Below are 22537 nucleotides of genomic sequence, written 5' to 3'. Positions count from 1 at the left end.
GCAGGAGCGTCGAAGCATACACCCTCGACAGATCAATCATGGCAGCAGCATCAACGGCAGCAGCACGTACTGGAGGCAATGCGGCCTTCCAGAACAAGGAGAAGCCTCAGGAGGTCCGCCTTTCTAACATCACCGCCGCAAAGGGTGCGTATACCTCCATATACAGTCGCGTATTTACATACTAACAACGTCTCTACAGCCGTCGCCGATGCGATCAGAACATCATTAGGTCCCAAGGGTATGGACAAGATGATTCAGACTGGAAAGGGTGAGGTTGTTATCACCAACGACGGTGCAACTATCTTGAAGCACATGGCTGTTATGCACCCTGCCGCAAGAATGCTCGTCGACCTTTCCGCTGCACAGGATGTCGAGGCTGGTGACGGTACCACTTCCGTCGTCGTCATCTGCGGAGCTCTTCTCGGTGCGGCTGAGAAGCTCCTCGCCAAGGGTATCCACCCAACAATCATCGCCGAGTCCTTCCAGCGCGCTTCCGCCAAGGCCGTCGAGCACATTACATCCATTTCTACTCCTATAACTCTTACCGACCGCGAATCACTACTCCGTGCAGCCTCGACGTCCTTGAACTCGAAGATCGTGTCGCAGTACTCTACCTTGTTGGGACCCATGGCCGTCGACGCCGTTCTCAAAGTCATTGACCCTACCACTGCGGAGAATGTGGATTTGAGGGATATCAGAACCGTACAAAAGGTAGGAGGAACGATTGATGATACGGAGTTGGTGGATGGTGTCGTGCTTACCCAGAATGTCGTCAAGTCCGCTGGCGGACCATCAAGAATGGAGAAGGCGAAGATCGGATTAATTCAGTTCCAGCTGTCACCACCAAAGCCCGATATGGAGAACCAGATTGTGGTGAATGACTACCGTCAGATGGACAAGATTTTGAAGGAGGAGCGTCAGTACCTTCTTAACATGTGCAAGAAGATCAAGAAGTCGGGATGTAACGTCGTCCTGGTCCAGAAGTCTATTCTCAGAGATGCTGTCAATGACCTTTCTCTTCACTTCCTCGCCAAGCTCAAGATCTTGGTCGTCAAGGACATCGAGCGCGACGAGATCGAGTTCATCTGCAAGTCTACCGGCTGCAAGCCTATCGCCGACGTTGAGTCCTTCACCGAGGACAAGCTTGGTCAGGCCGAGTTGATCGACGAGGTCGAGACCGCTGGTACCAGAGTAGTCAAGATCACCGGTGTCAAGAACTCCGGCAAGACCGTCTCTGTCCTCTGCCGTGGAGCCAACAACCTCGTTCTCGAGGAGGCTGAGCGTTCATTGCACGATGCGTTGTGCGTCATTCGCTGTCTCGTCAAGCGGAAGGCTCTCATCTGCGGTGGTGGTGCACCCGAAATCGAGGCATCCCAGGCTCTTATGCGATGGGCTCGTGAGCTCGCCGGTACCGAACAATACTGTGTCCAGGCATTTGCTGAGGCTCTTGAAGTCATCCCTACCACTCTCGCCGAGAATGCTGGTCTCAACTCCATCCGCGTCGTCACCGAGCTCCGTAACCGTCACGAGAAGGGCGAGAAGACGGCTGGTATCAACGTCAGGAAGGGCAATATCTCGAACATCTTGGAGGAGAACGTCGTGCAGCCGTTGTTGGTCTCTGTATCGGCGTTGCAGTTGGCGGCTGAGACGGTGAAGATGATTTTGAAGATTGATGATTTGGTTATGTCGCGATAAATGCGACAAGAGGGAGGTGTAGATACGCATACCATATGGAGGGAGGGGATGTGACAGCAGCTATATCTATGGTGTTGGGTGAAAAGTAATTATGTTTTGGGTGATATTCTGGATAGACAATACCATGAACCGGCTAAACACAATCACCTTGCCTTCGTCCCTCATCGTCACCGTTGTGTGAAATGTGATTAAGGACACCCACGTTTGGGCTCCTGGCCCGGTCCCTGCCCCCTGGAAGAAGCGGGTGTTGATGATGCTGTACGATCCACCATGGGACTCGCATACATCATCTGCTGCGCCCCTTCCCGGAGTCCCGGAGGGTTCTCATGAGCGACATAATCCCATTCAGCTGCGACAACACTCAACCCAACGCGTTCGTACTCGCGTTTCGGACTTGGCGTGATATTCATGTCCTTCTTCACCCATGGTACCTTCCGGAACGCCTCAAAGTCCGTGATGATCTCCGTCTCCCTGATCTTGCCATCGAGAAAGCGATCCCGGAAGGCACTGCGGAGGTGCACGACGCGTTCCATGTCCGGGTGGCCAACATGTTCGCCCTATGTATGTCTAAGCGTCAACATGATCTGGGACGGAGCCGAAGATACACACCTGTTGTATCCCGTGCAACACCAGAAAGCTAATAATCTGATCCCCATCAGCAACCTGACTCAACACCTCGATCCTCAACTTCGAAAACCGTGACCAGAAGTAGGTGATCCCGCTCCTCTTGTGCTCCACTCCGATTCCGGTGAATGTGTGGTGGACTTGTCGGTGGTCGGGGTGAATTAGGCCGTAGATTTCGTCGGAGTCGACGCCGTTGTTCCAGTAGTCGATGTAGCGTTGGTAGACAGCTTTATTTCTGGCGGTTACTATGGGGTGGTTAGTGTGCTAGTATGAGGATGGGGGAGAGGCCTAGGACGTACCCCCCTCTTTGCTTAGGAGCCGATCTGGGATGTTGGCGTTGACTGTTCTGAGTCCTGAGGCAACGAAGTTAGTTTTGCATTATTGCAGGACCACGCAAAGACCCTCACCTGATGTAATGGAACTCGTGCTCGAACTCGTTTGCTGTCTGCTGCCTTTATTCTGCATCTTTCCCCCGGGCAGCAATGACAGCACACTCTGCTACGATGGTCGACGATGCCTTTCGTCAATCTTCAATCCAGTTTTGTCCGATATAGCTTCATAGGACTCTGGTCCGGTGTCATCCTCCGGGGCCGATTGACGTTGAGCTCTGAAATGTGGGTGGGGTGCAGCGCATGGCCGGCAACCTCGGCGAAACTTTAAATGAGCCACGCACCCCAACAATGTGGCATGAAGTTCTGGAAGGTGAATGACCGACGAGATCATGCGACATGTGAATGTGGACGGGGTTCGTCGCCCCGAACAACGCAAGCCCTCTCCAGCGACAACGGGCATGACCTTGTTCAATTTTTCGAGGCGCACCCTGTCCTCCAAGCGTTCTTGCGACGTTTTGTATGCCCTTTTCCTCGGGGTCTTGATCATTCCACACCCCATTTTCTTCATTTCACACCCCAGCGCCAACAAAAAACTCAGGATATCTCGCCAACCGCAAATCGGATCTCGGAGGGTAGAGAGTATATAGACTGATAAAAGTCCCCTGAATCCGTTCCCACCTTCATATTCGGATTTGAAGGTTCCTGGGAGAAGATACCAACTGTTTCTCACCTCTCAGCCCGGCGCTGCGGCTGGTGTGGCACAGCGCATATATGCATAAATCTGCACATCACATCTCAGCAGTATTTGGCAGAGTACAGCAGCTGGTGGAGTGAAATCTGCGAGTTAAAGGTATCAGGATATTCACAAAGGTACTCTCTATCTCTCTACGCTCTTACCGTATTCCCAAGTTCAATGGCTGTTGAGATATCTTTGAAATTGTGAGTGCGCCGGGGTGTGAAATGAAGATTTAAGGGTGTGGAATGATCAGGACGCTTTCCTCGGACGTCGACAAGCGTGGGAATTATCGAGAGAGCCATCAACCTTTAAACTCAACGACTGGAAACTTCAGGAGGTCTAATGCCCCCAAGTGTAAGGGGATCCTATTGCGCTCCCTCGATCATTTCAAGGTTACTGGGGAAGGGTGATTGGGAACGCCACGTACGCTTATACGTCAAAGTTTAAGCGCAGCTGGCCATGGAGCAACACGATGGTGCTTGTGTAAGGTCGAGCAATATACGTATCAGTAATTTACCCATCGTCGTGATCCAAATTAATGAAGGAGAACAATATGATAAACATGAATGTGAGAGTTATCGAGTTATCTGCAGCTGGGCTACGGCAAGATCGAGGGAGATCTGAAGATGTGTTGATCGCGCGCGACCCCAGCAGCTAGCTCGAGCTTGCCAAAATTGATATACATCGACAGATATTGGGGGTAGTCAATCCTCTGCAAAAAATAATCGCTTAATTTTTAATCGCATGGCTGTCATGGCAACTATGCATAAACATCGATTATTTTTATGAGAAGGTCGAGCAGGGTCGTAAAAATAATCGCTTAAAAAATAATCGCCTAGGGCGGGCGGATGCGCCCAATTAGGAAATTTCTGCAGATATCACTCAGGGTCTGCGTAGCTACGTTGCTGAACCTGTCTCCAGGCAAACTCACCACCATGGATATTCACGTGAGCGGGAGCTAACCTCCTACTGAAAAAATAATCCGCCTATGTTTTTGTAAGGGTTGGTCAGACCTTAGCGTATTATCCCCTGGATTATAATCTAATTCGCTGTAAATTTTGTAGAGGATTGACTACCCCCATTGAAACATATCAAAATAAATCAATTGAGATCAATACGAACAAACCGAAGTGCCTTGTTACGGGCTTCAATCTCAAGAGCAAGAATTCTTGACACCCTCCTAACTTCCCATTCCCTCCATCCAATACTCCCCGCACACAACACCTCAATCGCATTTAACAGCCTCTGCCGCCTGCCAAAACTCCACAACTCGAGATGATCCTTCAACGTCCCATCATCCAGCCTCAGAAGGGCGAGTCCGTCCATGTCGTTCTCGGAGAGTGCGCGAAGGAATGTGGGGTCGAGGTTAGGGAAAGTTGTCCGGATCCACTATTGGACGTGTAGTGGACCAGGTCCAGGGGTCGCACGGGAGAGGTGAAGGTGACTCGTGCCTTGTATGGATGGCTTATTGGACTTGGCATCGTTCATATTCATAGCAGTGTGCTTGACGGATCGATTGCGATGTTGAGTCATGAAAAACTGGGCGTCAGACAAGGGACTAGGTACCGGTGTTGTGCTTGGAAAATGTACATGGATGAACAACTCAAAGTATAATGCGGTTGAGACGAGAAGGGATACTGCAAGTACTTCGGGACGAGATCTGACGAGTTAGACGAGGTGTGACGAGATGATCGAATTACTTATTCGAATAGAGAGACGAATTTATTGAGGTAACCAGTGAAGCTCTAAAGGAAGGCATAGGGCCTTTCCTTAATACAGTTTTCCGGACGAGGGTCTAGACCCTTGCTCGAGGGCGTTCCACATTTAGTTAGCTCGGTGGCGCCAAGAACAAGATCTCAAACGTGAGGAGTGAAGATAAGATGAGCCATAATAGGACCCGTGACAAATCGAGTCTCGGGTTGTCGCGAAACTCGAAGTAGTTCTTCGGTTCATGACATTAGGGTAGTTCACCGCCACATATCTAGTATTTAGGCACTAGGCCGCGCATAGGCAATCAAACAATCACTTCTATCTCTACAACTCAATGACATTTGGCGTCAGCGACCATCCTCAGGGAAGCCAGCGATTAAAGGCTGCAGGTCAGTTTGTGGAACATCTGCCCAATCCGGCAATCTCGGCACAGTGCGTAAGACCCTCTTCGGTGGCAGCCCTATTAAGCATCTCCCAGCACAGGCCGTTCTCGCGCTGAATCGGCTCCCTGTCCTCCTCATCTGAACTTTCGAAACTGTCTGGGGAAGTCTTGTCAGAAGCGTCCTCCGCCTCATCATGAATCGGTCGGTCACTGGAGGGACGGGACTCCTCTGAGGATGAGGGGGGTTGTACAGAGCTTTGTCCAGATACGGTAAGGTCCTGAGGATCGACGGCGACAGCTCCATTGTTATTCGGGACGTCACCAAGAGGAGCCTCCTGGGAACGACGCTGCTCGGCTTCTTCCCTGAGTTTACGTTCTTTGCGCGAGCCTTTGGCCTCTTGCTTCCTTTTGCCTCCATTCTTCTTATATACGCGCTTGCGGTGGTCGGTCTTATGATCGGTAACAGACGTTGTTGTGTGCAGCGGTTGGAACACTTCCTCGAAGGCGTCTTGGACCATGGCGTAATCAAGGAACTTGAGAGTTCCCATAATACTCAATCGGTACAAATTGTTGTGTACCCAAGTCTGGTAAAAGGTTAGATACATACACCGTGCATCGGGAGTGCAGTAGCACGAACCTGCACATTCTTTGTCGTCCATCCGGATTACACCGAGCCAAATCGAGGGCTGCGGCGTGTATGAGCAGGAGACAGCGATCTCCCAGCTGAGTAGACATCCCGTGTGCGGCATAACGATAGAGAATTTCCAGCTCACTGGCGTTTGAACTGATTCGATCCGCTGGCATTCCAATTGGTCTCCTGGTCCTGGGGGATGTCCGTCACATCCACTCGCAAATTCAGCAAAAGATACTTCTCAACAGCATCCTTAGCTAGATATCAATGTATTAGTCAGACAGTAACAGGATCTGGTGGTGGGTGCCTGACGAAGTCGCGTCTTCCCCAAGTCCTCACGCGTTGGCTCAACCGCCGCTGTGTAGGATCATGTTTGTTGGAATTGCCGGCCCCATTTGCTCCGGTAAGCATGCCGTCGCGGACTATCTGGTAGAGAAGCACGCGTTCACGCGGATCCGCCTACGAGAAGTCGCCTCTGTCAGCCCTGCGCTGTCAAGATTGGCCCTGACTCCATCTCCGTCGTGCTCTGATGTCAAGGCTGAGCCGAAGAGCAACGACCGAAACGCACAACTCGTCTTCGACCACATCGACGAAGTCTTAGAATACGTCACGAAGAGATGGCGAGACCACTTCGTTACAACAGATATTCGAAAAGAAAGTGATCTCGAAACACTCTGCAAACGTCCATTTTTCCTCGCGCTCGGAATCGACGCACCCGTCACAACCCGCTACGAACGTTTCGTCACCCGATGCGCAGCAAACGGAACCCCACCTCCCTCCTTCCAAAACTTCGTCGCACAATCCGATGACGATCTCTACTCCTCTCCCTCCCCAATCGCTCCAATTCTCCACCGCGCAACAGTACGGCTCCTAAACCCCTCCCAATCCCTCACCACCCTCCACCAAACACTGGAGAACCTCAACCTCCTCGATCCAGCACGACTACGACCAACATGGGATGCATACTTCATGTACCTAGCAGACCTCGCCGCCCGACGGTCCAACTGCATGAAACGCCGCGTCGGCGCCGTCCTCGTCCGGGACCAACGCGTCGTAAGCACCGGCTACAACGGCACCCCAAAAGGCATCACAAATTGCAACGAAGGCGGTTGTCCACGCTGCAACGACGCCACTACCGGTGGCCACGGACTCTCCACCTGTTTCTGTATGCACGCAGAAGAAAACGCGCTCTTGGAGTCAGGAAGGGAAAGAGCGACGGATGCGGTGTTGTATTGTAATACGTGTCCGTGTTTGACGTGTAGTATCAAGATTGCGCAGGTGGGGATTAGGGAGGTTGTTTATGATGTTGGGTATAGTATGGATGAGATGAGTGCGAAGGTGTTGAGGGAGGCTGGGGTTAAGTTGAGGCAGTATAATCCGCCGACGGAGGGGCTTGTTATGGCATAGGCATCTTAGCATACAGACGTCGTTTCGTCTGACAATCATGCGGCGTGTGAACAACACGCCTTGATGTAAGCGTATCCTTGGTATATTGGTATCTCAGGCAACCACACCTCGGTCAACTCATTCAAACACCGCTCTGCCTCATGCAAATGCTCCTACATGCTCCCCCATCAACCGTGTTCTCTCGAGCTCGTGCCACGCTGCCCTGTTCCATTGCTTACTTTGGCAGATCATCCGGCCCGAAACTCCTCGGCAACAACTCATCCAACTTCATAACCTCACTCTTCCCATCCGGCGTAAACATATACACCGGCATACCAACATCACAAAACTCCCTCATCGTCTGTCTACAAATCCCACACGGGCTCGCCGCCGGATTAATATCCGTCGCAACAGCGATACAGACGAAGTCTTTGTGGCCTTCTGTAATGGCTTTGACCAGAGCTGTGCGTTCGGCGCAGATACCGGCGGGGTAGGATGCGTTTTCGACGTTTGCGCCTGTGATGAACGAGCCGGAGGTTGTGAGGAGGCAGGCGCCGACGCGGAATTTGGAGTAGGGACAGTAAGCTGACTCGCGAGCTATCACGGTGTGTCTTTAGCAAAGCGGAATAGGCTCGAGCTTTCCGTAGCAAACTGTACCTGCAAGCGTCTTCTCCCGTAGCTGGTCGAACTCTTCTTTTGTTGGGGGACGCATTGTTATGGACGGGGATTTGTAGGGAGATGTCCGCAGCTGAACTGAGTATGGACAAACGTCGGGTCGGGAATGCCGCTGCTCATCACGGGAAGACTGATATGTTTGACACGGCCGGTTTTCCAGCACGTAACAGGTTGCGTGGCGCAATTGGTTAGCGCGTGGTGCTAATAACGCCAAGGCTGAGAGTTCGAGCCTCTCCGTGACCACTTTTGCCTTCTGGCACTTCGGTATCGGCTGTTTCTGCAGTTGCCAAGGACCGGTACCTTGGAGTCCCCAGATGGTCCATTGTCGCTTGCCTCCATCCAAAATAGCAAGTCAATTGAGCATTCGAACGTCTATTCCTCCCTTCCCATTCATGTTTCCACGGGTCCTTCCGTTGATCCCCAGTTTAAGCTCACCCTTAGAGAACGGCATTTTCCTTAGTGCAGCTTCTATCAGCCACATGTCCTCGGCGGCGAGACCCGCTCGACAGTTCACAGTTGGGACCCTTTTACGAACCAATTGCAATTGAATTCAAGGGGATTTCACGGTACGGTTGCTCGTCCAGTAAGGTCCTTCTTCGGTCAATTGCTATCCGTCCTCGGTCTCGGTGCGCTGGGTAACTGAAGCACCTGATCATCCACAATGGACAGCATTCTCTCGGAGAATTCAGAAGGGGTGCAGGAGTGTATCGATGCCCTCGAACAACATGGATTTACCGATATCGTCCTCGTATACAGCAGCGCACACCTTCTTACCTTCAGACTACGACGGGATGGGAATATCATTGCGGCGAAGATGCAGAGGGCGCCGAATAACAGGGGCGATTCTGGGGCATTTCGGCATGAGATGACGATTTTGATGGAGTTGGCAACGTGTGGGATGAATGGGGTGAGCAAGGCGGTTGGTGTGGAGCAGACGACATATGGACCGGTGTTCCTTATTCAATTCAACGAGGATGAGACCAACCTAAAGAGAAGGGGATTGCTCGATGCGTGGCCGCGGGACTTCAACCTCATCCTCGATATCTCAATCCAGACTTGCCAGATCCTCGAATCATTGCATCAGAAGAATATCCGTCACGGCAACATCCGACCAGAAGTCATCTCCATCCAAGGCACGGAGAACACCGTTACCCTCCACGACTTCTCGCATGCGTCCCGATTAGCGACCGAAGATCCATATATCGACTCTTCAATTCTACTTGATTCATCGATATATTACCTGGCGCCGGAAGCTACGGGCAGAATGAACCGTAAGGTGGATCTCCGAGCAGATATCTACTCGCTTGGTGTTACCATGTACGCACTGACAACCGGCCGCCTACCCTTCCGGACCAATGCAGCACTCGAGGTCATTCACGCCCATTGCGCTGTCTCTCCCGACTCACCGCAATCGCTCTGCAAAGAATGCCCGACTGCGTTCTCGGATGTGATCATGAAGTGTATGGAAAAGGTTTCGGAAGATAGATATCAAACAGCAAACGGACTTCGCGTTGATCTGGAAGAGATCAAGCGAAGAATCGACCTGCCAGGCATCTCGGACGATGAGAGATGGCGGGGCTGGACAATCGGTGCATTGGATTACGCTTCAAGATTCTACAGCTCGCAGAAGATCTTCGGAAGGGATGTGGAGATACAGAGACTAACCGAAGCCTGCGAACGAGTTCGAGTAACTGGCAAGAGTGAAATCGCAGTCATCCGCGGCTACTCCGGCGTTGGAAAAAGCCGACTCATCGCTGAAGTCCGACACCGTATCTCAGAAAAGGGCCGCAGCGATTTCGTCGCAATGAAATACGAGCAATACGGGAAACGTGTAGCATTCTCCCGGATTATCGAGGCTTTGTCACCGCTTTTCCAGCGGTCGTTGGCGAGCTCGACATATGATCTTGCGAAAATTCAGAGACGGATATTGAGGTCGCTGGGGACCGAGACGAGGGTTTTGGCGGATTTGATTCCGGATTTGGCGCAGATTTTGCAGGACAAGATGAAGGATTTGCCCATTCCGGGGGAGTTATCTGCGCAGGCTGCTGAGGCACGGCTGAAAAGGCTCTTGTTCTCGTTGTTTGGAGTGTTCGGCAGACGGGAGCGACCATTGATCCTGATCTTTGACGATGTTCAGTGGGCACCGAGCTCTGATTTGCAGCTTATTTCAGACCTGAAGAAGGCACGGGATCTGGATAACATCTACGTTATCTGTGGCCACAGGAATAACGAGGTCAAGTCCATTCCAGTTTTGGAGCCGCCAGGTATTGATATGTTCATCGAGCTTCCACCGCTCAGCATCGAGGATATCGGGGGGATCGTGTGCGACACACTTCATGAAGAACGGCCGAAGTTGGAGAACAAGCAGACGTGGACGGAACATCAATCCGACTTGGCCAAGTTCATTGACCTGATAGCGCGACGAGCTTGCGGGAATGCATTCTTCGCCAAGCAAGTCCTGGAGAATCTGTATAGGGATGGTAAACTCACTTTCGATTTCGAGCAAGGTTGCTGGATGTGGAATATCGAGGAGATCTACACCCTGATAGACTCGCCTGATCTCTTGAACCTCGTTTTGCTGCAGATTAAGACGCTTGACCAAAGAACATCCGACGCAATCGTGGCAGCCGCACACATTGGCACGAAATTCGATTTGTTCGTGTTGGCAGCTGTCATCGGTACCACTCAAGGCCAACTTGCAAGTGACTTGTGGGCGGCATTGGTGCATGGTCTGATCATCCCTGATTCGGAGAATTACAAGGCGTCTTTTGCTCTGGCTGAGCATGCTAATCTTGACTTGAACGCAAACAATGATGCTGGCGATATGGGCGGTGACAAGGATAAGGCTACTGTATACCGGTTCGTACATGATAGAATTCAAGAGGCGGCGTACACGATGGTTCCCGATGACGGAGAGAGTCATCCTCGGATGCATCTTCAGATCGGACGAGCTTTGTCGAAGGCGTGCGACGGTGATGACGCACTTTACGGCAAGTATCTCTTCGACATTTGCACGCAGATGAACCACGGTCTCTCACAGATAATCCAGCCATCAGAGCGCGAGAAGCTTGCTGTATTGAATATCACCGCGGGCGAGGCGGCGCTGAGGAACTTGGCATTCGAGAGTGCTGAAGAGTTCATCAGTATCGCGAAAACCCTCCTGACGGACACTGAATGTCACTGGGAGAGAAACCGTGAGTTGAGTTTGAGGATTTATGACGGATGGGTTGATGCTTGCTCTTCTAGCAACAAATTCGAGGAGGCTGTAGACGCGGCTACAGAATACCTTGATCACCTGAAGGATGACAAGATCGCGAGGATCCGCATGATTATCAAGAAGACAAGAGCCTTACATGGCCTTGCCAAGCTGACGGAGGCTATTGAAGTCGGTCTCGAGGGGTTAAGGCTCGCAGGGTATGATGTTTCCACTGCTGAGGAAGATCAACCTAGGATGAAGGCGTTGGCACAAGACGCTCTCATTGCTCTAAAACCGTTCTCAGACCGTGAGGTAGTGGAGCGATTTGCACGAGAGTCCGGCATTATGACGGATCCTTTCCTGCTCCTGGTCATGAACGCAGTTGCAACTGTCTCTCATTCCGTCTACGTGTTGATGCCCCATCTGGGCATTCTCCTCTGCAACATCGCAATTGACTTGTCAACCAAGCACGGTTTGTCGGCAGCTGGTGCTTTCGCATTTACGTTCTATGCCTTGCTTCTCTGCGAGTCGAAGAAGGCCGAGCATTATGCCGCTGCCGATGCACTCGTTGCTATGGCTGCTACCGCGCTCGATCGTGCACCAGCTTCTGCTTCAGTGCACGCAAGTAAGTTATACGTAGGAATTGGTGTCGTTACGGCATGGACAAAGGATCTGAGAACATCCGCGTCTTACTTCCAGACTGCGTTCACGTACGCATTTTCTGCTCAGGAGCCTGAGTACATCTCCTCAGCGACATTCAACCAGATTGTTTGGTATCTTACAGCAGGAGAATCGCTTTCGAGCATCAAGTCCAAGTTTTCAAATAACATCAAGTTAATCCAAAAGTATCGAAATCAAAACGCCGGAGTTTACATGGCTTGTTTATGGCAGGTTATCACCAATCTTTCTGACCCAGCCGTGGAAAACCCGGGTACGCTTAAAGGTGAATGGTTCGATGAGGACAAAGACATTGAAATAATTGTCCAGTCAAAGTCTACCTACCATATGCTGATCTACCACCTCCTTGCAATCTGGGTCGCTACCGTCTATAGACAACCGACTAAAGCTCTGAAACATGCAATCGACGGCCTAGAAATCATGGGAGTGGCCAAGGCATCTCTGTATGGTGCGTCATTTGTGTTTCACTGCGTTATCGTGTTCCTTGACAACTATGAGTCTTTGACCGACGAGCAGAAGGTGAAATTGGATGCCATGATTGAGGATGACCTTCGGGCTTGGGCGGAGAATGCGTACAAGCCGAATTTCGAGGATCGCTACCTCCTCGCAAAGGCTGAGAAGGCCAGAATTGCGGGTAACGTTCAGCAAGCTCTGCATTTCTATGATGAGACTATCCGCTCCGCATCATCGAATGAGCATGTGCAAGTTCTGGGAATGGCAAACGAACGTGCCGCTCGCCTACTTGCAGATACGTTTGGACCAAAGGCTGCCGGTCTGTATGCCCAAGAGGCTTACAAGGCATACATTCGATGGGGATGCACCGCCAAGGCGAACGATGTCGCTGCTTGTTTCCCGACGTTGATTCAGAAAGAAAAGGTGGAGACCCCTGCGGCACCCTCCGTCACTCCAGAATCTGCGAAGCTCAGCAGCAACAGCATCACGCACTCTCCCTTCTCCACGAGCTCATCAGGCGCCGCCACTGGTGGTAGTTCGAACCATCGCGTAGCGAGGGTCAGTTTCTCCAGCAATTCATCTTCATCAGGCTCGAGTGACTACTCACTGAATTTCGCTGCTGAACTGGACCTGAAGGTGCTCCTTCAGAACGCGCTCGTCATCACCCGAGAAACCGACTCTCAGCGGTTGATCGAGCATGTAACAAGGGTACTCCTGCAGGTGGCCGGAGCAGATTTCTCCGTTATCGTACTTGACAATGCCGGTCAACTGATGCTGGAAGCAACGGCTGAAGTCGGTGCTACGCCAGTGACGAAGATCAGCAAGCCACTGAATGAATGCACCAGTATTGTCCCTGTTAAAGCCCTGAACTTCGTTGCAAGGACCAAGCGGTCCATCGTCAATGACTGGGCAACAGTGAAGAATGATGAGTATCTCGAGAGGACAAAACCTGCGTCTGTTCTTCTACTTCCTTTGGTCAATTCCGACATGCTTGTGGGTGTAGTTTTCCTTCAGAACAAGAGGATTGTCAGAGCCTTTAATCATAAGCGACTGGAGCTCCTTACCCTCCTGGCATCTCAAGCTGCTACGGCATTGGAGAAGGCGCGCATGTACAAGGCACTGCAAGACTCGAAAGAAAACCTCGAGCAAACCGTCGAAGAGCGAACTCTGCAATTGAAAGTGGCTAAGGAGGAGGCAGAGGCTGCCGCGAACATGAAGAGCCAGTTCATGGCGACGATGTCGCACGAGATCAGGACGCCTTTCCACGCGATTGTTGCTTTTGCGACCTTACTTCTCGATAGCCCGTTGACTCCCACGCAGATGGATTACGCTCAAACTATTCGGGATTCCAGTCAGGAGTTGGTAACCATTGTGAGCGACATCCTTGACCTAAGCAAACTTGACAACGACAAGCTGCAACTGGATTCGGCACCATTCTCGCTGCGTGCCTGTATCGAGGGCGCAATGGACATGGTGGCTACCAATGCCAACGCAAAAGGACTGGAACTCGTTTACTTCAACGAATCCGACGAATATGATCAGATCCGTGGTGACCTTACCCGCTGTCGCCAGGTCATTCTGAACCTGGTCTCAAACGCGATCAAGTTCACGAACGATGGTGAGGTAATCATCTCATCCAAAACCACTCCTTTGCCGAGTATGTCTGCAGGTCAAGAGAAGGCTGTGCTGGAGGTGAGTGTCAGAGACACGGGAATCGGAATTTCTGCGGAGCAACAGAAGAAGCTCTTCAAGTTATTCTCGCAAGTAGACTCCAGTATCACAAGGCAACATGGCGGAACTGGCCTTGGGTTGGTCATCAGCCTGAAATTGGCGAACAAGATGCATGGTGACATTACCTGCGAGAGCGCCGAAGGAAAAGGTTCTACGTTCAAGTTTACGTTCATTGCAGGTCTCGACGAGAGCTCCGAAGAGATTCCTAAGGACCTTGTCGGTAAGCGTTGCTTGATTGTCGTGAGGAAGGACGCAACCAGACGAAGTATCCAGCAACTAATGACAAGTTTCGGCTTTGACTGTACGGGAGCATTCGGCGATGCCGCCGTCCTTAATCACTTGGATAACGGGATTCACTTCGACGTCGCCATCATTGGCGCAAACAGTGAGGACGAAACCTACAAGAGCACAATCAAGCTCGTACGTTCCAAGTTCGGGGCCAAGATTCCTATCGTTATCATGGCGAGGATTGACTCCACCGTCATGTCGACGACGAAGGATCTTGATATCAAGGCTTTCTTGATGAATCCTATCAAGCGGACACGGTTGTGGAACATCGTGCGTGAGGTCTTCCCCGACGCGACCAAGAAGACGAAGCCGGTCGAGCAAAAGCCTCCGTCGATGTCAATGTTGACCATAACCGAAGTGAACGAGGACGAACCTAGGAAAGATTTGAAGATCCTCCTCGTCGAGGACAACCTCATCAACGTCAAAGTTGCCCTCAAGCTCTTGCAGCGAGAAGGCTTCGACGATGTCGTAGTCGCCCACGACGGTCTCGAAGCAGTCCAAGCAACGAACGTAACAGCCTTCGACATCATCTTCATGGATCTCTCCATGCCTCGCATGGATGGTATCGAGGCAACGAAACATATCAGGGCTGCGCAGTTGGAAGGACGACCAAGGCCTGTTATCTGTGCGTTGACTGCGAATGCGATGCCGGAGGGATTGACTGGGTTCGATGAGTACTTGTCGAAGCCGATTGATATTAAGGCGTTGAAGGGGGTGTTGAGGGAGGCGAGTTGGAGCCCGCAATGTTATTCTACGGCTGCGTAATGAGTCTCTCGGGTTGATATGATGATTTCAGGATATGGAAGGAAGGGAAGGAAACGGGTTAGGACGGATCTAGGGTTGCATCTGATATCTTCGCATACATGTTTAGAAATGATACCAATCTGGCATTCTCATACTTCGATTTTGTTCATTCTAGCCCGCTAAGGATAGTTCAACAAAGCAAGAACCAACAACTTAGTCGTACATCGATTACCACGTCGTAATATCCTCAACCACCAAATCCCCCTCCGCCTCTCCAAACACGCTTGCCTTCTTCGCCGAATCAACAACACTCGGCACATCATCAGGCATCACACCCTCCCTCTGCATAATATCCGGCAAGTGCTTGTTCATGAACTCCAACACCTGCCTGTTGACTTGGTCGAACTCGAGCAGGAATCCGTCGTGGCCTTCGGGTGATTCGATACGGGAGAGGACTGCGTTTGGCATGTATTCCGCGATTTCCTGTTGTTCGGCAAATGTGAAGAGTCCGTCACTCTCGATACCGATCACCAAGGCTGGTTGCTGCAGCAGAGCGAGGGCAGATTTGACGTCGTCTGCTCGTCCGCGGCTCACGTCGTGTGTATCCAACTTCCTCGTGATGGCGATATAACAGTTCGCATCGAATCGCTTCACGAATTTCTGTGCTTGGTACCGAAGGTAGCTTTGCGCGTTGAAGTAGGTCGGTGCGCGGCTCTGGTTACTTGTTTTTCTGACCGAGGAGTCGCCTTGTGAGGTTTGCGAGTCGGGGGTGTTTGAGCGGCGCCGTGGTTGGTCGTTGCGTCTACGGTTTCCCTCGTTATGGATTGCCCAATGTTCCTCGCTCGGTGTCTTCGGTAGAGCGTTAGGATACGGCTGCTTCGACGGATCAGGCGTCGTACGCCCGAACCTCGACTCGAAAGAGTTACGCGAGCGGTATGTGAGAAGTGCAGACATCCGTGCAGCACCGAGTCCAGCTATTGGTGGGTCGTCGTAAGAGTAGTACCCGTCTTCGTATTTCGGGTCGCTGTAGATGCTCTGTCTTTGTGCCTCGCCCCAGGAGATACACCATGCTGAATGTCGTGCTGAGGTGGCCATGGGAACAACGGCGCGGACGTAATCGAGACCGAAGTAGGCCCATTCCAGGCAGAGCATGCCGCCCATGGAACCGCCCACTACCAAGGCGACTTGCTTCACCCCTAGGTCGTCGAGGACAATCTTGTGGATACTGTACGCCTCGTGTCAGCTCGGAATAGACTGAGGAATATCGATAGACATACTTGACGTCGTCTCTAACCGTCACTAACGGAAACTCCGGCCCAAAATGCTGCCCCGTCTCCGGATTCGTCGTTGTCGGGCTACAACTCCCATAGGGACTCCCCAAACTATTCGCACAAAAAATGAAGAACCGACTCGTATCGAACGCGCGGCCAGGTCCGATGAGGGGTCCCCACCAGTCCTCGACGTCTGCGGAGCCGGTGAGTGCATGACAGATGATCATGACATTATCCGCGTTGTCGGATAGTTTGCCCCAGGTTTTGTAGGCGACGTGAAAGTTTGTGAGGGTTACGCCGGACTCGAGGGCGTATTCGGGGATGACGGCGACTTCTTGGGAGGTGATTAGGGCCGCATATGGGTTCGTTGAGTCTGGTAGCGTGCGCTCTGTAGTCGCCTTGTCAGCACTGATAACAGTTACATGGGAGAATGAACACACCTAGCTTTGGCTTCGAGGTTTGTTGATCTGGCATTTTTTGGTTTGTTCGTTGTCGAGGAGGGGTACTCCAATGTCCGTATCGCGATGTACGTCGAAATCTCCGCTCGCGGTCGGTCCGCTGCTGCATCCTCTGCATCCATTACCCGCGTCCTGAAGATCCCGTGAGAATGAGGTTGAGTCATGATTTTTACCGAAGTCGTGCAACAGTTCTGGATGTTTAAAGATCTACATTATTCATTTTCAAGAGGATCAAGAGTGATGCAGATGGTGTCAAAATGTCAATTACCCAAAACGACCCATGATGAACCCAGTGAAATAAAGTACCCTATAACACCTTGATATCTCAACAATCTCACCCAGAACCGTCCTAGTTACGGTTAGGAGTATGCTTCCAATCCTTGTAACTCCACTTCTCAATATCCTTAAGCTCATACTTCCTCCTCTCCTTAACCGGCACCCTCACCTCCAAAATACCGCGCTTCTGCATACTCACGAACCTCTCCCTCAACGCATTGCCTTCCGGCTTCAGCGTGCGGAGGGACTCGGCGAGTTCGTCGGAGAGCTGGAGCTCGAGGGGTTCATGCTGGAGACGGTAGGGCCCGAGACGTTTGGGTGCGCGACGGGCCTTTTCTTCGGCGGACTCGGTGGTGGAGACTAACTGCTCCTTTTTGTGTGCGGCGAGCTGTGCGAGTTGTAGTTTCTGAGTCTTTAGTTTTGCTTGGTGGAGTTCGTCCTGTGCCCGCTTCACTGCGCGCTCAGCCTTCTTTCTCTCGGCCTTTGTCTTGCGCTTAGGGAGTTTCTTCTCGGCTTGGTCGACGTCCATATCGTCGCCCGCTTGTTCCTCTTCAGCCTCGCTATTCTCTTCGACGATGTTCTCGATGATGGTCGCGGCAAGTGCCTTGATCTGCGCTTTCCGTGCAGCCTCCTCAGCCCTCTTCCTCTCGCGCTCCTCCTCAATCTCTGCGGCGTTCTTGACGAGCTCGGACCACTCCTGGATAGCAGGGTTGTAAGATTGTCCAGGCTTAGCGACCACGACAGCCTTACCCTCCACAGTCTTGTCAATAGCCACAGGTGCCATGTGCAAAGTCTTCGGAGGAGCAGGCTCAACAGGGTTCTCCAAGAAATCCAAAGTCTCCGGAACAGCCTTCTTTGCCTTTGCAATCTCGGCAGGTGTTGGCTGCGACCAAACGTCATACTTCTGCTTGTTGATATCCTTCCCAGTCTTCTGTGCCGCCAAACTCGAGCCCTCGGAACGGTGGGTGATGAGCTTCAACCTCTCCAACTCAGCAGCAGTCATGACCTTCTTCTTGTTTTGCTGTTTCAGGGGTAACCCATCCGTAGTCTTTCCATTCTTCGCCTTTTGCCATGGGTGAACCAATCCAGGTACTGGGCTACGCGCAGCCAAGATCTCGTCTGACTTGAGCGGACGAATATGAGACCTGCTCTTCCTGACCTGAGCGTCACCACTAGTATCCATAACGAACAAGGCCTCATCAGCCTTCTCCGCAACAACACCACCCTTAATAACCTCCACCCTCAAATCCTCCAAGCCTGTCTCGACCTCCGCGAGGTCCACGTTCTTCCTCCATGCTTTCTTGCCCTTCCTGGACGGCTGGGAGAATGTTGCGGGTGCGGATCGCTTGGTTGCAGGCATGGTGATAGGGGGGTCGAGGTGTGGAGTTTCCGGTGTACTGCAGGGTGTGTGTGTCAAGAAAATCTGAGGGCGGCGAAGATAAGGTGCGCCAGCCACGCGCGATAACCGGGGGGGCTGAGCAGGGGCTGCGATGTACGAGGGCGCGTGGAGCTGCATATACCCAGGAATACGGCAAACAAACGACAGCGACTGTTCTGTTGCGTGTAATAGGAAGGGAGGAAAGGAAAGGAAAGGTAGCATACATTGGTCAAGACGCCTGCGTATACAGCTGGCGATCCCGGAACGCTTCGAGAAGCCGTGTGACGGTCCGAGACGAGTCATAATAGCAGCATTCACCCCGGCAACATGCCTCCCTCGAAGAAACGAGCCATCATCATCTCCGACTCTGAGGAAGAAAACAACGCTGCATCGCCTCCGCCCGCCAAGAAGCGTGCGGTGAAGCGTCCATCGGCGTCACAGCCATCGCCAGCACCGAAGACGAAGAAGAAGGCCTCGGTCACTTCATCCCAGCCAGTCTCAAAGGCGAAGAAATCCACAGCAAAAGTCAAGCAAAAGGTCCAGTTTGAGCATTCAACTCTACCTGGGCTTGACGATGACGACATCATCGACGAGGAATTCGACGACTTGCCGCCAACACAGTCTACGGTTTCGGGATCCAGAAGTCAACCTACATTCACGGCTCCTTCGACCTCACAACGCCAGCTGAACGTACCCTGGACACAGCCAATCTCTTCAAAGCAGGCATCAGTTACACCTGTGGCAGGTAAGGCATCGTGGAATCAGTTACATATATATGGATACTGATTTTTGTCTTACAGCCGACGACAGAATATGGAGTGAAAAGTATGCCCCAACGGCATCCAACACCATAGCAGTTCACAAGAAGAAGGTTCAGGATGTGCGGTCGTGGCTTGAGGGTGTACTGTCAGGCTGTACACGGAAGGTGAATCGTCTAAGTACCGCGTATGTCATCCAGTGCTGACTCTATGGTGCTTTAGAGGCTTCTCATCTTGACAGGGCCTGCTGGTACAGGCAAAACTGCTACGGTAGAGGTTCTCGCAAAAGAGATTGGCTTTGAGACCCTGGAGTGGAGAAACCCGACAAACGACGGCGGCGTCAAGGATGAAATTGATCATGGTATCAAACCCATCGAAACACCTACTCATGGTATGCTAACGTTTCAGAGCAGACAGTCTCAGCCGTAAATTCTCAGATTTCATCAATCGTGGTGACCGGTACTCGTCACTTGAGTTTGCTCCTTCGGCACGCCCTGACAATGCATTCGTCACTCCCCCCACGTCAACACCACCGGACTCGATTTCGAGCGCAGATCGGCCGAAGGTAATCTTGATTGAGGATATCCCAAATACTTTTACGACTGCGACGAACTCGAAGCGAGCCTTTCAGGAAGCCATATCCTCCTACCTCCTCTCTCCTCGGCAGAAATACCCGATGATCCTGATCATTACCGAAACAGAGCCGCGGGGTACAGAAGATACCTGGAGTTCCAGAAACGATGTTATGTCTGCTCGGACTCTGTTAACGCGAGAAATTTTGGAGAATCGCTACGTCGATGTGATCACATTCAACCCGGTGGCCAAGACGTACATCCTCAAAGCATTGAAGATTGTGCTGGACAAGGAAGGTCGTAGGGTTGCATTGGAGATTGTTGAAGCTATTGCCGAATCCGCGGCTGGTGATATCCGTTCCGCACTCAATTCACTGCAGTTCCTTGCAACGCACAACAGTTTGAACACTTCATCCATTGCAGGCTTGAAAGGAGCAAAACGCAAGAGAGGAGAGAAGACCGGGCTGGACGCACTTACAGCTGAACAACGACGGCTTATCGACACGATCACTAGTCGTGAGGCTGCGTTAGGAGTATTTCACGCGATTGGAAAGGTGGTCTATAACAAGCGTATCGGCGATGATGCGGAAGATCCGCCGTGTCCACCGAGGGAAGAGTGGCCTGGGTACCCTCTTCCGAAGCATCTATTGCAGTACGAACGTCGACCAAGTCATGTCAACCCGGAATTGCTGCTGCAAGAGACAAGTACAGAGTCGAATATGCTTCTATGGGCCGTTCATCAGAACTTCCCGGAATCCTGCACCGATCCCGATCAACTGTCTGATATTCTCGATGCGCTCAGCACGGCTGACTACTTCATGCCGCAAACTTTTCAGAGGAAAGAGGCATTCACGCAAGAGACAATGGCAGCGATGTATGGGATAGGCGGGGTGTTGATGGGGTTGCCGACCCCGGTTCGGAGAGCGAATGCGAGCTTCCGATTGAACTACCCGCCAGTGGCGAAGATCCGCAAAGAGGAGAACGAAGTCAGGATGTTGTTGGAGGATTTGGGTGGTGACTACAATGAAGTGGTCCTCAGGGAGGGGAGGGGTACCGCGGGATGGGCGAGCAAGGAGATGATGCTCGACATCTTGCCAATGCAAGCCAAGATATTGAGGAACCGCTGCCCAAAAAATCTAAGGAAATTGACGACGCTAGGTGGTGGGACTTGGGGAATGGCTATTGAGGCGAACACTGTCATGCTTGAGGAGGATATTGCACAGCCATCGCCTGAGGCACTTGGGCCAAATGAGAAGGTTGAGATAGAGGTAGGCGGTCGTGGAGACAAGATTGATAGGGAGTTGGCGAGGAGATTGGAAGAAGAGATGGTGCTTGAAGACGACGATATCGAGGATTAGCTAATATGGACATTGGAATACCCGGGTACGAACATTACATATGGCGTTGGACGTTTCAGACACATCATCTACGATACATCAAGAGGAATCCTTAGACAAGATTTTGATGGAAAAATGTCAAATTCTTTTAATGAACTAGCTAAACCGCACAAAAACAAACCAAAAGCGCCAGAAACCCTGTAACATGCACTCGGTATCATTATTCACACCCACATGTTTAAAACTATCTCTCGTTTTCCTACATCTACTCCTCGTCGTCCTGGATCTTAGGAGCGAGGTAGTACCTCAAATAACCACCCTCCATCTTGTACTCAACCAAAAGTGGTACATCATTGGACATCTGCAAGGTAACAGCGCCCGCCAGAGGGGTAGCCTTAGTGAAGTTGACCAAGTATTTGAGGGAGAAGGTAAGAGTAACGGACTCGCTCAACTCAATGGAGGTAGAGAGCGCGGGCTCTTCAGGGTTGTGGGTCTGCTTCAAGGTGACGGAACCGTTTCCGATGTCACCAGCGGAAGCAAACTTGACACCGTCTTTGGAGGCATCGATGGTAACGGACTCAGAGATACCAGAGAGATCACGGCAGATACGCTGGAACTCGGCAGCTGGCATAGTGATGACAGCAGCGTATGCAGTCTCGGGGATACCCAAGTGCTCCTGGTCGATATCCATCAACTTCATCTCATACTCAGAGATCCTGTCCTGGTTCTGAGACTCGAAAGTCAAGGACAAGTTATCCGGGTCATCCGCAGCCTTGAGGGTGATAATGTCCTCGTTCTGCGCAGAGCGGAGGACCTTGGAGAGGGAGTTGAGGTTGATACCGAGGGCGAGGTTACGGTCGCAACGGTAGGGCTCGAAACCGTCGGCACGGAGGAGGAGGGAGACGAGGGCGACGTGGGAGTTGTCCATTGCCTGCAGGGAGATTCCGCCGTCGCTGCAGTCAAAGTTGGCATCGGTGACGAGCTCCTTGATCGCGTCGAGGGTCTGGGGATTGCGCGTTAGCAGAGCAATTAAGGAGACAAAGATGGGGAAGTAGTCATACCTTCTTCAAGACGGCGGCTTGTGCGAGTCTGGCTTCGAGCATTGTGATATATATAAGATTTTGGATGGGTGTAGTGGTATGGGATGGAGGTGTTCTTTCGAGGACGCGCTTTCCAAGAAGAGACCGCGTTGGCTGCGAAATGCAATTAACCCCAATCTGGACGGA

General features: G+C 51.8%; 10 protein-coding genes and 1 non-coding gene across 11 annotated transcripts; 5 read left to right on the top strand and 6 right to left on the bottom strand.

The window, feature by feature from the left end:
• Positions 1–80: 80 nt before the first annotated feature.
• Positions 81–1707, top strand: SAICODRAFT_81611 (T-complex protein 1). Its single transcript, XM_019171244.1, has 2 exons — positions 81–144; positions 200–1707. Exon 2 carries the CDS (start codon positions 241–243, stop codon positions 1693–1695), a length of 1455 nt encoding a protein of 484 aa, XP_019023452.1. The 5' UTR covers positions 81–144; positions 200–240; the 3' UTR covers positions 1696–1707.
• Positions 1708–1766: 59 nt separating this feature from the next.
• Positions 1767–2926, bottom strand: SAICODRAFT_30793 (uncharacterized protein). Its single transcript, XM_019167764.1, has 4 exons — positions 2727–2926; positions 2619–2672; positions 2305–2564; positions 1767–2252 (listed from the first exon to the last, which is right to left on the bottom strand). The coding sequence occupies exons 1-4, from the start codon at positions 2782–2784 to the stop codon at positions 1884–1886; spliced, it is 741 nt and encodes a 246-aa protein (XP_019023451.1). The 5' UTR covers positions 2785–2926; the 3' UTR covers positions 1767–1883.
• Positions 2927–5349: 2423 nt separating this feature from the next.
• On the bottom strand, positions 5350–6450 carry SAICODRAFT_66305 (uncharacterized protein). The gene is made up of 3 exons (XM_019170215.1): positions 6423–6450; positions 6117–6367; positions 5350–6063 (listed from the first exon to the last, which is right to left on the bottom strand). Exon 3 carries the CDS (start codon positions 6025–6027, stop codon positions 5488–5490), a length of 540 nt encoding a protein of 179 aa, XP_019023450.1. The 5' UTR covers positions 6028–6063; positions 6117–6367; positions 6423–6450; the 3' UTR covers positions 5350–5487.
• A 24-nt stretch (positions 6451–6474) lies between these two features.
• On the top strand, positions 6475–7868 carry SAICODRAFT_81610 (cytidine deaminase-like protein). The gene has a single exon (XM_019171243.1). It carries the CDS (start codon positions 6480–6482, stop codon positions 7515–7517), a length of 1038 nt encoding a protein of 345 aa, XP_019023449.1. The 5' UTR covers positions 6475–6479; the 3' UTR covers positions 7518–7868.
• SAICODRAFT_81605 (cytidine deaminase) lies at positions 7677–8224 on the bottom strand. The gene is made up of 2 exons (XM_019171242.1): positions 8154–8224; positions 7677–8093 (listed from the first exon to the last, which is right to left on the bottom strand). Exons 1-2 carry the CDS (start codon positions 8206–8208, stop codon positions 7732–7734), a joined length of 417 nt encoding a protein of 138 aa, XP_019023448.1. The 5' UTR covers positions 8209–8224; the 3' UTR covers positions 7677–7731.
• A 116-nt stretch (positions 8225–8340) lies between these two features.
• SAICODRAFT_t98 lies at positions 8341–8414 on the top strand. Its single transcript has one exon. It is a non-coding gene; the product is annotated as a tRNA-Ile (tRNA).
• A 418-nt stretch (positions 8415–8832) lies between these two features.
• On the top strand, positions 8833–15282 carry SAICODRAFT_26012 (uncharacterized protein; the record flags this gene model as incomplete). The annotated part of the gene is made up of 1 exon (XM_019166903.1): positions 8833–15282. The coding sequence occupies one exon, from the start codon at positions 8833–8835 to the stop codon at positions 15280–15282; it is 6450 nt and encodes a 2149-aa protein (XP_019023447.1).
• Positions 15283–15489: 207 nt separating this feature from the next.
• SAICODRAFT_35736 (homoserine O-acetyltransferase) lies at positions 15490–17006 on the bottom strand (the record flags this gene model as incomplete). The annotated part of the gene is made up of 3 exons (XM_019168439.1): positions 15490–16486; positions 16539–16905; positions 16973–17006. The coding sequence occupies 3 exons, from the start codon at positions 17004–17006 to the stop codon at positions 15490–15492; spliced, it is 1398 nt and encodes a 465-aa protein (XP_019023446.1).
• Positions 17007–17263: 257 nt separating this feature from the next.
• On the bottom strand, positions 17264–18071 carry SAICODRAFT_30790 (Nop53-domain-containing protein). Its single transcript, XM_019167763.1, has one exon. The coding sequence runs from the start codon at positions 18048–18050 to the stop codon at positions 17340–17342; it is 711 nt and encodes a 236-aa protein (XP_019023445.1). The 5' UTR covers positions 18051–18071; the 3' UTR covers positions 17264–17339.
• Positions 18072–18971: 900 nt separating this feature from the next.
• Positions 18972–21332, top strand: SAICODRAFT_8158 (Rad17-domain-containing protein; the record flags this gene model as incomplete). Its single annotated transcript, XM_019171241.1, has 4 exons — positions 18972–19389; positions 19445–19569; positions 19625–19763; positions 19816–21332. 4 exons carry the CDS (start codon positions 18972–18974, stop codon positions 21330–21332), a joined length of 2199 nt encoding a protein of 732 aa, XP_019023444.1.
• Positions 21333–21576: 244 nt separating this feature from the next.
• Positions 21577–22414, bottom strand: SAICODRAFT_35734 (proliferating cell nuclear antigen; the record flags this gene model as incomplete). Its single annotated transcript, XM_019168438.1, has 2 exons — positions 21577–22314; positions 22373–22414. 2 exons carry the CDS (start codon positions 22412–22414, stop codon positions 21577–21579), a joined length of 780 nt encoding a protein of 259 aa, XP_019023443.1.
• Positions 22415–22537: the final 123 nt, after the last annotated feature.

Source organism: Saitoella complicata (genome assembly GCF_001661265.1).
Source record: "Saitoella complicata NRRL Y-17804 unplaced genomic scaffold SAICOscaffold_15, whole genome shotgun sequence".
NCBI classification, from domain to species: Eukaryota; Fungi; Ascomycota; class Saitoellomycetes; order Saitoellales; family Saitoellaceae; genus Saitoella; species Saitoella complicata.
The sequence above is the reverse complement of the archived record's forward strand: the minus strand, read 5'-3'. Positions and strand labels throughout refer to the sequence as shown.